This window comes from Branchiostoma floridae, chromosome 1 (assembly GCF_000003815.2).
Source record: "Branchiostoma floridae strain S238N-H82 chromosome 1, Bfl_VNyyK, whole genome shotgun sequence".
NCBI lineage: Eukaryota > Metazoa > Chordata > Leptocardii > Amphioxiformes > Branchiostomatidae > Branchiostoma > Branchiostoma floridae.
Window position 1 is genome coordinate 4750799 of NC_049979.1, and position 11779 is coordinate 4762577.

The window sequence follows — 11779 nt, forward strand, 5'->3', positions numbered from 1 at the left end:
GAGCCTAACCTCTGCTTGGACGAGTAACAGTGGCTCCATGCCCTGACCATGTGCCCCCTACCCTGGATAGCAGGTCCTCTGGTAAGCATAAAATTCCGAATGACCAGGAATGATATGGGGTGACATATGGCTACAGTTTTTTTTTTGAACAAGCAAAAATCAATGTGCATGGGGATCTCATCCATAAAATTAAGTCACCGGGGCCTAACATGATAAAGCTAGTAAAAAACAAAGAAGGATGTGAAAATGACTCCAGGTTAGCATTACCTTAAATACAAACAGTTCTGAACGGAAATGCAGGATAGAATCAAACTCTGAGGCACAGGGGTCAGGTAGGCTGTTGCACCTCGGTAAGGAAGGTGATGATTTTTCAGGTTCATCTGAAAAGACAAAAAACAAATCATATAACATAGCAGCTAACAATACAAAAGTGTATTAAGTTAGGCATCATTAGAACAACAGTAATGCTTATCATAGCATAACTAATCAATAAAACTGATACATGTAACTCTATCTCATACAAGTCATAGAACAGAAATTTTAAAGCAATTTTGTCTTCTCTGTTTATTTATCTATTTATTTATTCATCTCAAAACGGGTGGGTAGCCCCTACAACTTTTAAAAGTTGATTTCCATGTAGGCCCACCATATATACATGTGAGACAAAACATTCAGTCAGAGTAAAGACACCAATGGACAACATACAGTATATCACACAGGCTCTATCACAGGAAAACCGAGGGCGTCATAAACAAAGTCAGTATCCATTTAACCAAGGAGTTTAATTGTAGAAAAGAAAGATAATAAGCCAAGGTCCCAAGCCTCCTCACCATAGAGGCTCTGTATGGCTCTGACATCATCAGGATGAACACAGAAGTCGTTCCTGAAGACGGGGAACGGAAACATGATGGTGCTGGGGTCATCGGTGTGACTCAGGCCGAGGGCGTGGCCAAACTCGTGCACCGCAATCTGGAACAGGTTCACTCCTGGCAGCCAACAGATTACAACATTCACTGGCAGTGTTTCATTTTTTGTCTTAAATAAAACATACATGTAACTTATTGTAAGATAACCTTCAAGTTGATTGTACCAAACTCGTGCACCGCAATCTGGAACAGGTTCACTCCTGCTTCCGAAAATAATTTCATCAGGTTGGTAGAACATAGGATATAGGAGAATTCTGAGGAAAGTGTCTGAGAGACACCAAAACGTATGCAAAGTAAGTACAAACTGGTTGTGGAAAAGAATTCTCCTATATCATATGTTCACTCCTGGCAGACAACAGATTACAACATTCACTGGCAGTGTTTGATTTTTTTTGTCTTAAATAAAACATACAAGTTAATATCCATAAATAACTTAATCAGGTTGGCAATTATTACCTGCATGTATGCAGGTATGGTTTTGATGCTGGTGGAAACTTTTCGGTAGCCGGGGATTTAGGGCGCTGTATCTCGTGAATGGATGGTGCGAGCACGACGATTTTTGGTACGTGGGTTGGGGGTGGTAGCCTGACACTCAGGTGTGATTTTGGGCCTCCTGGCGCTTGACCTTGACATTGAAGGTGGCATTTTTGGTGTTTTTGGGGCACTTTTGGCGCTGTGTGTCCGGAACGATACGCGCGATTGCGACGATTTTTGGTGCATGGGTGGGGGGTTGTTGCCTGTTGCCTAGGATTGACTTTGGGCCTTGTCGCGTTTGAACTTGACCCGGCAGGTCGAATTTTGTGTCCGGGAGGGGTGTTTCCGGAGTTATATCTTCTGAACGGCTGGTGCTGGCGCGATGATATTTGGCACATGTGTCGGCGGTGGCTGAATAATGCTCAATTTTGATTGGTGCTTGGTGCCCTTGGTGCTTGAACTTGACATTTTAGGTTACCTTTTGTGCGGGCACGGGGCGTGCGCTGTATCTCCGGAACGCAAGGTGCCATTGTGTTGCCATTTGGTACGTGAGTTGTTTGTGGTGTCCTGGTGGTCAGGTTTGATTTTGGGCCTCCTAGTGCTTGAACTTGATACTGTATAGGTTGACCCTGTTTTAGTGTGGTTGGGGCATCCTCCCAATATCTGCTTGGTTTTAAAAACAGATTATGGTTGGGTGTAGAACCATCATCTGGCCTGGGCCACCTTCAATGTATCAGGTTACTTAGTGGCACTGACAGTTTGCCAGATGACGGGAGTGTGCCAGATTATATATCTGTTGGTCAGGTATAATTGGAGTTTGCTTATTACTCTTTGTGGTGTTTCTAGAGCTGTATAGTACTGAGTTTTAAGTTCCGGTACAAGTTCCTTTACCCTGTTGGCAATCATGGTTGAACTTGAACTTAAACAGAAGAAGATGCAATTTTCTAATGTGGAGGAGAACTGTTTTGAGTGTGGGCATAAGAGAAAGGTATGTGTATGATTTGTCCTGTGTTTCTTTTTGTTTCTTTGGTAATGCCATTTCCATACTGTATACAGGTAATTTGTTGTTTTGGGCTAGTCATATTCGCTTGGTTTTTGGGCCTACTTAATCTATGGTACAGGCAGGGTTAAGTGGTGGAGGCTTAGCTTTGTTCTGTTTTGAATTCAGTATCGTTTGTTGCATTTTGTCGCGGCAAATATATGATGAAATTCCCCTTCTAAGCAACTGCTCATTGGTTTGCGGGGATGTTTGCTGGGTGTTTGCTCTGACTACAACAGCTTCTGGACTTTTCAAAGCTTCCATTGCCAGCAGCTTGCCATCTATAAATGGGATTGACAAGGACATTTTTCATAGTAAATTGTGCTGTTAAATTTGGCTTAGATACTACAGGAGATTTAGGTTTGGGTTGGATGGATTGAATGAAAATATCATACCACCCTGGGGACTAACTGTTGCTGCTGCATGGGGGCTACCACTATTCATATTGTCTAATGTCTATGGAACTACAGATAAAAGTATCATTGGTCAAATTATGCGAGTAACATTCCGATGTCAAGTGAATAACACCCCAGAAATAAATCTTTAATGAATATCATTGGAAGAACACAAACCAAGGAGACTTAGCAGCTGCATTAGGTCAGTACATTGAAATAGGAAGATATTAGTATATCATGTGACAGAGTAACTACCCAGAATAACACCCCAGAAATAAATCTTTAATGAATATCATTGGAAGAACACAAACCAAGGAGACTTAGCAGCTGCATTAGGTCAGTACATTGAAATAGGAAGATATTAGTATATCATGTGACAGAGTAACTACATGTGCATGGGCCATCTGAGACAAAAAAAGGTAGCGTCTCAACAACTTCAAAGTACTGTGGTTGGTTACATACTTAAGAAATCCAAAATAAGTAATGTTCATCCATGTCCAAACTTACAAATTCAGAAAATGGAATTTCAGAGTCAGACTTTTGCATGGTGCACAACCAACACGGTAAAAAGCTCATTTTTCCAACCACGTACCACAGACAAAAAGGCAAAAATACACAATAGGTCTACAGAAACCCAATACATTTCATGCAGGCCTGAGGTCTACGAACTCTTGTTCATATAGTAAGGTTCTTCAGGCACAACTAGGGAGTGCTTATTTCCAACTTTTCAATGTCTATCAGATCAGACACCATCATCAACAAGGTAGAATGACTGGAAACTACTTATTGCTGCTGCAGCGCCACCTACATCAGCTATAAGTAGCAGCAAGAAGTAGTTTCCAGTCATTCTACCCTGATGATGGTGTCTGATAGACATCGAAATGTTGGAAGTAAGTACTCCTTGAATGTGCCTGAAGAACGAAAGTATAAGTTCGTGTTTATGATTGCAAAGCTGGCCCTACCCCTGGGTGAGCGCAGAGTCCAGTACTCATCAGCATCAAAGTGCACATCCCCATCGTCACCATAGCCATCCGGCCAGTCCAGTCCTGGGGGCTGGAAGGCATGGGCATATTCTCCTCCAGGACCTTCAAACTGATTAGCTGTGTCAAAGGGAAAATAATGTCATCTCTGAGTACTAGTATTGTTTTGGACTGTCAGACTTTCTAGATGATTTATTTATCTGTGATTTTTTTCTCAAAGGAAAAGCATCTTCCAACTGAGCTGTAATTAAATATTATGGATCAGTACGAAGGGCTCACCACTAGAAATTTTTTGTCACTTGTCATTGATGACATGTAGACAGTTAAAATTTCTCACTGTACTCTGATAACCACTGGTTCAATAAATCCTGCTCTTTATTCCCCATCTTGTGATAGACATAAAAGTTAACAGCTTAATGCCCATGTCCTGACTGCATAGTTAAGTACCTGTGTAAATGATAAATATAGAATATATGAGATAACCCATGTTTTGATGCGAAATGCGCCAGAAGTTGAACAAATTTGGTGCCTTCGAACAATAAGTGTTGCAACAGCAATGTTCCAACGTCCGAATCAGGTATTCGAATTGCCAATTCGGCCCGCTCGAAACAGTTTGATTTATTCGAATAGAGCCTGTGTGATACGCCTTTCGAACCTGTGCGATACGGAAACGTACGGCCCGGTCCGGAACACCCGTATCGAACGTTTTCGCGTCACAGGTATGACATAAATGGGGTTAGAATCTTACACACCTTTTCCATCCCCATGGTTGCCTCGGGCGAACTTGATCATGATGTCAGCATCTCCACTGGTCCTCTCCACAAACCGCAGTCCTGACACGTTCGCCCAGACCTCCAGGGCATCCACCAACACCTGATGGACGATGGCATCGTCCAGGTGGTCACTGCTGGGGTAGTTCATGATCCTGGAGTGCAGACAGTGATCTATAGTCTTAAAACACTCGGAGTAACACATAGCTGCAGCAATATGTATGTAAAAGTTGTCTATATAAACTTATAAGACTCATTGGGACTTTAAATGATGTAAACTGTATCTCTGTTATATACTTTGTCTGACCCTTGCCTCTTCCCTCATGACCTCAATGAAAAGCAGCCTGCAGGCCAATTTGAGCTTTCATGAATAAACAAAGGTTTAAACAAATAGACAAGAAGTATGCCAGTAATTGCCTCTGTATACAGAGTCTATTATGTTTCCCATGTGTATGTTTGTTTGGGTTGGTGTGTGTCTGTTCACCATATAGCGACAGGAAATGATTAATGGGCACATGTAATGTTGATTAAAACCTTATTTGCATAATCATGAATTACAGTTACAAAAGGCATACAAGAAAACTAAATATTTCATGTAGCAGGGAGATCTTCAAATGCGTGTTGAGCATGAAGTTGACTGAACACAAATGTATTTTTCAGAATTCTTTGGTATACCAAGGACAATATATATCATATTTTCTACAATGTTCTTGGTGGTTACACTGAGATAGAATTATCCTAAAGCCTCTAACTATTAAAGTCACTTAATCTCTAAGCAGATCTAGCTGTGGCATAAGATAGTATCATACATAAAGCTTGGGAAATTTAGCTGGCAGAGGAGTTTCCCTCCTTCACTGTGGCCAATGAAACCCCTCTGCCGGCTAAACTCCTTCTTAAGCTTATAAGTTATATACTATGTTATGCCACAGCAAGATCTGCTCGAAGATTACCTTCCTAAGCTTATGATAGTATCTTATACCACAGCAATATCTGCTTGGAGATTACCTTCCTAAGCTTATGATAGTATCTTATACCACAGCAATATCTGCTTGGAGATTACCTTCCTAAGCTTATGATAGTATCTTATACCACAGCAATATCTGCTTGGAGATTACCTTCCTAAGCTTATGATAGTATCTTATACCACAGCAATATCTGCTTGGAGATTACCTTCCTAAGCTTATGATAGTATCTTATACCACAGCAATATCTGCTTGGAGATTACCTTCCTAAGCTTTTGATAGTATCTTTAATATAACACAGCAAGACCTGCTTGAAGATTACCTGAAAGACACATCTTTGTTCTTCCACTTGGTCCCACTGAGAGACAGCTGCCCTGTCCTGCCATACGGGAAGTCGGGCCAGGCAGACTCGGAGTTCGCCATAACTTTGATCATGTTCTGGTCCTGTTGGAGTTCCTCTGTTGGATCTCTCAGTATCCTTAACCTCCCTTCTCTCTCTCGTCTGGCTCCTCCGGAGTCTGTCGCGTTCCCCACAAAGTAGCCATAATTATTCAGCAAAGCCTGGAAACAACAATGTTCAGAGGCCTTAAAAAAGCATAAAGGTTTGCTATCATGCTAACGTTATATTGTACTTCATCATTACATTTCTGGCGTGGAAAAAAAGTCCAGCAAAATAAACAAACTTCAGGGCAGTCGCACTTAAGTTTGCGTTGGAGTTCTTGTTACCTGCGCCTGAAGATCTCTACTCTACTCTACTGGGTCTACTCTATTTAAATCTTTCATGTTTTATTCGTCTACCTACAAAGTATATAGGTCCAACCAACCCAGAAAGCATCAATTCGAAGTAAACAGATCCGTCCCTAGAAATGCACAGGAACTCAAGGGACGGAAGAGAGGCAACGTGAGGTCACTTTTACCGGTTAGTCCATGAGATCCAGGTGCAGTAGAAAAGGCCAGAAAACTTCACTCGAGTGTACAGTTCAAAGTCGTCTGAATTAATTCGAAAACTAACATGACACTTCCTTGTATAATCAAAATGTCTTGTTTCGTGCGGAGTATTAAACAGTTTGATATTTTCTTTTTGTCAAGGCTTGAGTTGAGCGAAACTACGTACCAGAGTTTGCTGGAAGTCCCAGATCCGGGCCAAGGGCTGAAGATGACCCGCTTCCGTCGGCAGTAGAACCGTAAACAACACGACGCACAGGAGCCTCCAGTCTAGCTGGATAACCATGGCGCAAGAGTCCTGGACAAAGACCCTGTTTTGGCACAAGTATCAGTCAAGTGAAACCATTTTAGGGCCCGGTGTTCCCTCGTCGCTCAGCCACAGGCCGTGACCTCTTTCCCAGTCTTGCACCGTAACCCAGGCCTCCAAAACTTCAACACCCACACCACACGAGGCCAGTCATGATCTCTGGGATCCACAGACAAGGTAGATATCCTGCTGTGGAATAGAACAGGAACCTTCAAACCAAGAAGAACCACTCTCAGATCACAGGCACCGACCGCACACACAAACACAGACGTTCCACAACCTCCACAAGGGGATGCAGCTTGCCCTGCCGAATCACTTGTGTGGAACTGTTAATAGCGGGGAGATTCAGATATAAATAGTCTGGGGCTAAGCATTGGAATTTTCCTCATCAGAGACTTACAATTCCCAACTATAGGTCATAAATGAAGATATCCAACCGAAGAAAGCAATGTTTGCAGCATGACTGACCCATGACTCAGTGAGTTCAAAATTAGTTTGAAGCTTGGTTGATAGCTTCCCGCTGGATTGTGGACAATCCCCAAGGAAACTGAGATGTTTCTTCGAAGTGTCAGACCCGGGGCTGGGCTTGGGGCATCTTGCGTCATCCTTCACAGTGTCACAGACAAACCAAGTGCGTGCCGTGGCGGCAAATATGAACTGTGCAACTTAATACTAATAATAGACGTCTATCTCTGATATACTCTCTGATGCAGCTTCCTGACCGACCGGAAACAAAGAGTCCTCTACAAAGGAGTTCACTCGGATTGGTCAGTCACTACCTGCGGCCTTCCGCAGGGTACGGTCCTTGGTCCCCTGATATTTCTTGCCCTTATTAACAACGCCAGTGTAGACGCCTTAGCAAGAAGGTGGAAATTTGTCGACGACCTTAATCTAGCAGAAAGCCGGAAAATCAGCGTAACCTCCAACCTCCAAACCGACCTCGACAATCTCGGCACCTGGACAGAAAGTCATAAAATGAAGCTAAACCCAAAGAAGTGCAAAGCAATGCACGTTTACTTCTCTAAAGTCCCCCCGACGCTACCACCTTTATCTATCGCTGGTGAACCACTGAACATAGTCAAAGTCGTTAAACTACTTGGCTTATTTGTACAAGCGGACCTTGGCTGGCAAACTCAAGTTGACCACGTACTGAAGTCAGGTAATAGAAAACTATTCCTGCTCCGACAGCTACGACGTCTCAACCTTTCTCAAGAAGACCTTCTCACCTGTTATAAGACCTTGGTCCGACCGGCTTGTGAGTATGCCGTCGCTGCCTGGCACCCGGGCCTCACAAGAAAACAGCACGAGAGAATCGAGACCATACAGAAAAGGGCTTGCCGGACAATACTAGGCCCCGCATACACATCCTACTCAGAGGCATGCAGTGTTCTTAACCTACCTACACTAGAAAGCCGTCGCCGTCAGCTGTGCTACAAGTTTGCCAAACGCCTGCTACATTCAGAGACCTTTCGAGACTGGCTACCTCCATACCGCGGTGAGATCAGCGTCAGAACTACACGGTCATCACAACTACTGGACACTATAAAAACCCGTACAGAGAGATACAGAAGAAGCCCCATCCCTTACATGACGAACCTTTTAAATGAACTGGACTCATGCCATATGACTTCCGACTTCCCCCTGTTTTAAAGTTGTAAGGTTGTGCATCTTGCGACCTTGCATTAGTGTTAAGTGATGTTTGCATAGAAATCCCAATTGGTGAATCAGATTTACAGTGTTTTGGATTTCTCTTCTCGTGCAATATTGACGTGCAATACTATGATATGATAATTATCACTTACTTTGTTAGTTTATAAATTCTATTGTAAACAACATTGCGACAACTTCTCCCTTTTAAACTTTGTATACCGTGCAATAGTGTGTGCGATAATTGTAAATACTCACCGCAATTCAGTCACTACAACGACTGCAAGTGTGATGTTTCGTTTGTAATCGCTATGTCTCTATGTCCAATAAACCATTCATTATATGTCAAACTTCATCCTTGGTGCGAAAAGGTGGGGTCATCGCCTAAGATTCTAACATGAAATAATCTCCAAGCAGACCTTTCTGTGGCAAATGGGAAGGAGTTTAGCCGACACTGAGGAGTTATTGGCCTTCGCTGTGGCCAATAACTCCTCTGTCGGCTAAACTCCTTAACATACATTTGCCACAGCAAGATCTGCTTGGAATAACTCCTCGGCCGGCTAAACTCCTTCCCATTTGCCACAGCAAGATCTCCTTGGAGATTAACATGATACGGCAAATATCTCATCTTTCCAGTTCCAGGCATTGACTTTTTTCCCACCCAAAGAGGATTCAAATAGTGCGCAAGGCGAGGCGAGTTGATTTTTCTGCTTTCCGATATAATTATAAGTGCCTTGGCCAAATTCCTCTATCATATTAGGCCAAGGAGTCTGGTAGAGACTAATGATTGGCGCTGGTGGTGAAAAGTGGTGGTCTACGGTGCCCCCAGAGACACACTAAACGTCTTTATCCACCGTGACGTTTTAAAGCGTGCCAGCCACGTGTCAGCTATCTGTCAACGACATACTGCTTACTAGTAATTCGGCAAGAAAAGGGGGGTATGGTGTGTAGAATGTAGATAGTAGATGCCATGCGCAAATAATCAAATGTAAAGACTTCCAGAAAAATTTCATTTTCAAGCTTCAGAATAAGTCGAGCGTTTTCTCCACTCCCCCAATCCAAGTTGAAATGTTACGAGGATTTTTTCGGTTGCCGAGGACCATGTTTTATTGTTGGCATCGACGAGAAACTAATAATGTTATATTGTCATAAAAATCGATGAGACACAGAGAGCTCGACAGTGTACACTAGATACAGAACATGACAATTTCAGTTCCCTCCACATTTATTAACCACATCCGTTTCATCCGGTCGGGGAGAACGCTTTCTCCAACTTTGATCTCTGAACTTTGATGAAGCTTCTTCCGTGTCTGTTAAAGGGGCATTCCACTCCAGGAGGGAGTGTTATTTTCCAATAGACAATCAATGAATACATGATCAGCCGACCTTTTGTGGAATTTCACTTGTGGCGAATTACGCAACGTGTGTTTGTAAAACAATTTGACACTCACTAAACCCATGCAGACCCTACCCATGTATTTCCTATACGTGTAGACACTTCCTTTATCGTGAATATTTTCAGCATAAATGAGGGGCGCTTAGCACAACAAGAAGGTCAATTGAACACATAACAAGACGTGTTTTTCTTAGCGACCCTGAAATTAGCTTTGTAACCTATAAAATTACTACAGCTATTGACAACAATGAATTTACCATAGGGATAGTTTTAGATCTAAGTAAGGCATTCGACACGGTAAACCATTCTATTCTTCTCAAAAAGCTAAATAAATATGGCATTAATGACACGGCACTCAAGTGGTTTAAGAGCTATCTATCTGATAGAAAACAATATGTCACCCTCAATGGCTATACATCTTCATGCAAACTGATAAATTGTGGAGTTCCCCAGGGATCAATTCTGGGACCCTTTTTGTTTTTGATATATGTTGATGATCTTGCTGAAGCATCCAAAATATTCTTTATTATCCTATTTGCTAATGATACAAATCTCTTCCTCTCACATGCAGACTATGATTCGTTAATATGTCTAACCAATCAGGAATTAGAAAAAGTCATCACATGGTTCGAAACCAACAAGCTATCTGTTAATATTAAAAAGACGTACTATCTTATCTTTTGTAGTAAAAACAAGACTTATAATAAGAAAAATACCAATATCTTCCTAAAGAACCTTCCTCCCTCCCAAGAATGCCAGGCTAAGTTCCTAGGAGTACTTATTGATGATCGACTATCATGGAAACCCCACATTGCTATGATATTAAATAAAATTTCAAAAACTATCGGGATCATAGGGAAAATTAGACATCTTTTATCCCAGAGAACCTTAATAACCATATATAACAGTCTAATCTATCCATATCTCATTTATTGTAATATTGTTTGGGGAAACGCCTACAAAACTTCTCTACACCCTTTATTAATTCTACAGAAAAAATTTCTACGCATTGCGACATGTTCGAGTTTCCATACTCACTCTTCACCACTATTTGAGAAAAAACAAACAAACCTAACTTAAGTCAGATGTTGCCAGGCACATTGTATTCAGTCATAGGCTGAGATTGATTAATTTAATTAGAGGGTACTTGGGGAGTTTTCTAGAAGACTGAATGCTTTTTGATGCGCGTGGGGCTAATGGGTACTCTATCGTAATATGTTATGTAACATACATTTGTCACTTCCTACAATTAATATCTATCGGAAAATAACAGTCCCGTCTGGAGTAGAATGCCCCTTTAAATATACACATACCTCCAATCATTATCCATATACAGAAAGACAGACAGACAGACAGTATTATTTTCAATGTACTGCATCAGCGTTGTCATTTTAAATTAAACATCCGCACTCTCTAGGCCTGGCTACATTGAAAGGATACCATTGACTGAAGCTATTCAAATAGTTATAGAAGCTATAGTCCCTACCGCCACCACACAGTTGATTACAAATCGAGCGTTACTTATCGTCGACGTAAAAAGAAACATTGCCTGTATTGAAGACTACACGTTAAGCTAGGGGCACAACCCGCCGTACTTGCAAGAGCGTGCTGTCTACGTGCCAAAACGTGGGCAATCTTTTGGTATCCGTAAGTAGTAAGTACCGTCTCCGTACGAACACGTGGCGAATCCCACGGATTTGGGAGCACGCAGACACGCCGTAGAAATTTAAGTGCATGCAGAACTTTCTCTGCTCTCGGGCTGCAGTACGTGCCAGTACGGGCGACGCGCCTACCCTGTACAGCCAATGAGCGCACAACGCACGGGCTCCGTGAGTGTATCAAAGTTTTCTCACAGTCAATTGCTGTACGGACGGCGCACGCAGAACGTGCGAGCTGCGCACGTCGTGATTGCGTGTTCCGTGCTTCCTTCGCGCTTCA

General features: G+C 42.3%; 1 protein-coding gene across 1 annotated transcript in view; it reads right to left on the minus strand.

Moving 5' to 3' along the window:
• LOC118422579 (matrix metalloproteinase-17-like) overlaps positions 1-7304 on the minus strand; it is a 16185-nt gene extending 8881 nt beyond the window's left edge. Inside the window, exons 1-6 of the mRNA XM_035830218.1 lie at positions 6661-7304; positions 5869-6107; positions 4567-4739; positions 3797-3934; positions 831-986; positions 268-380 (exon numbers count right to left, since the gene is read on the minus strand). Of these exons, the coding sequence (XP_035686111.1) occupies positions 268-380; positions 831-986; positions 3797-3934; positions 4567-4739; positions 5869-6107; positions 6661-6777 (936 nt within the window). The 5' untranslated portion in view covers positions 6778-7304. The remainder of the gene's footprint in view (positions 1-267; positions 381-830; positions 987-3796; positions 3935-4566; positions 4740-5868; positions 6108-6660) is intronic.
• Positions 7305-11779: the final 4475 nt, after the last annotated feature.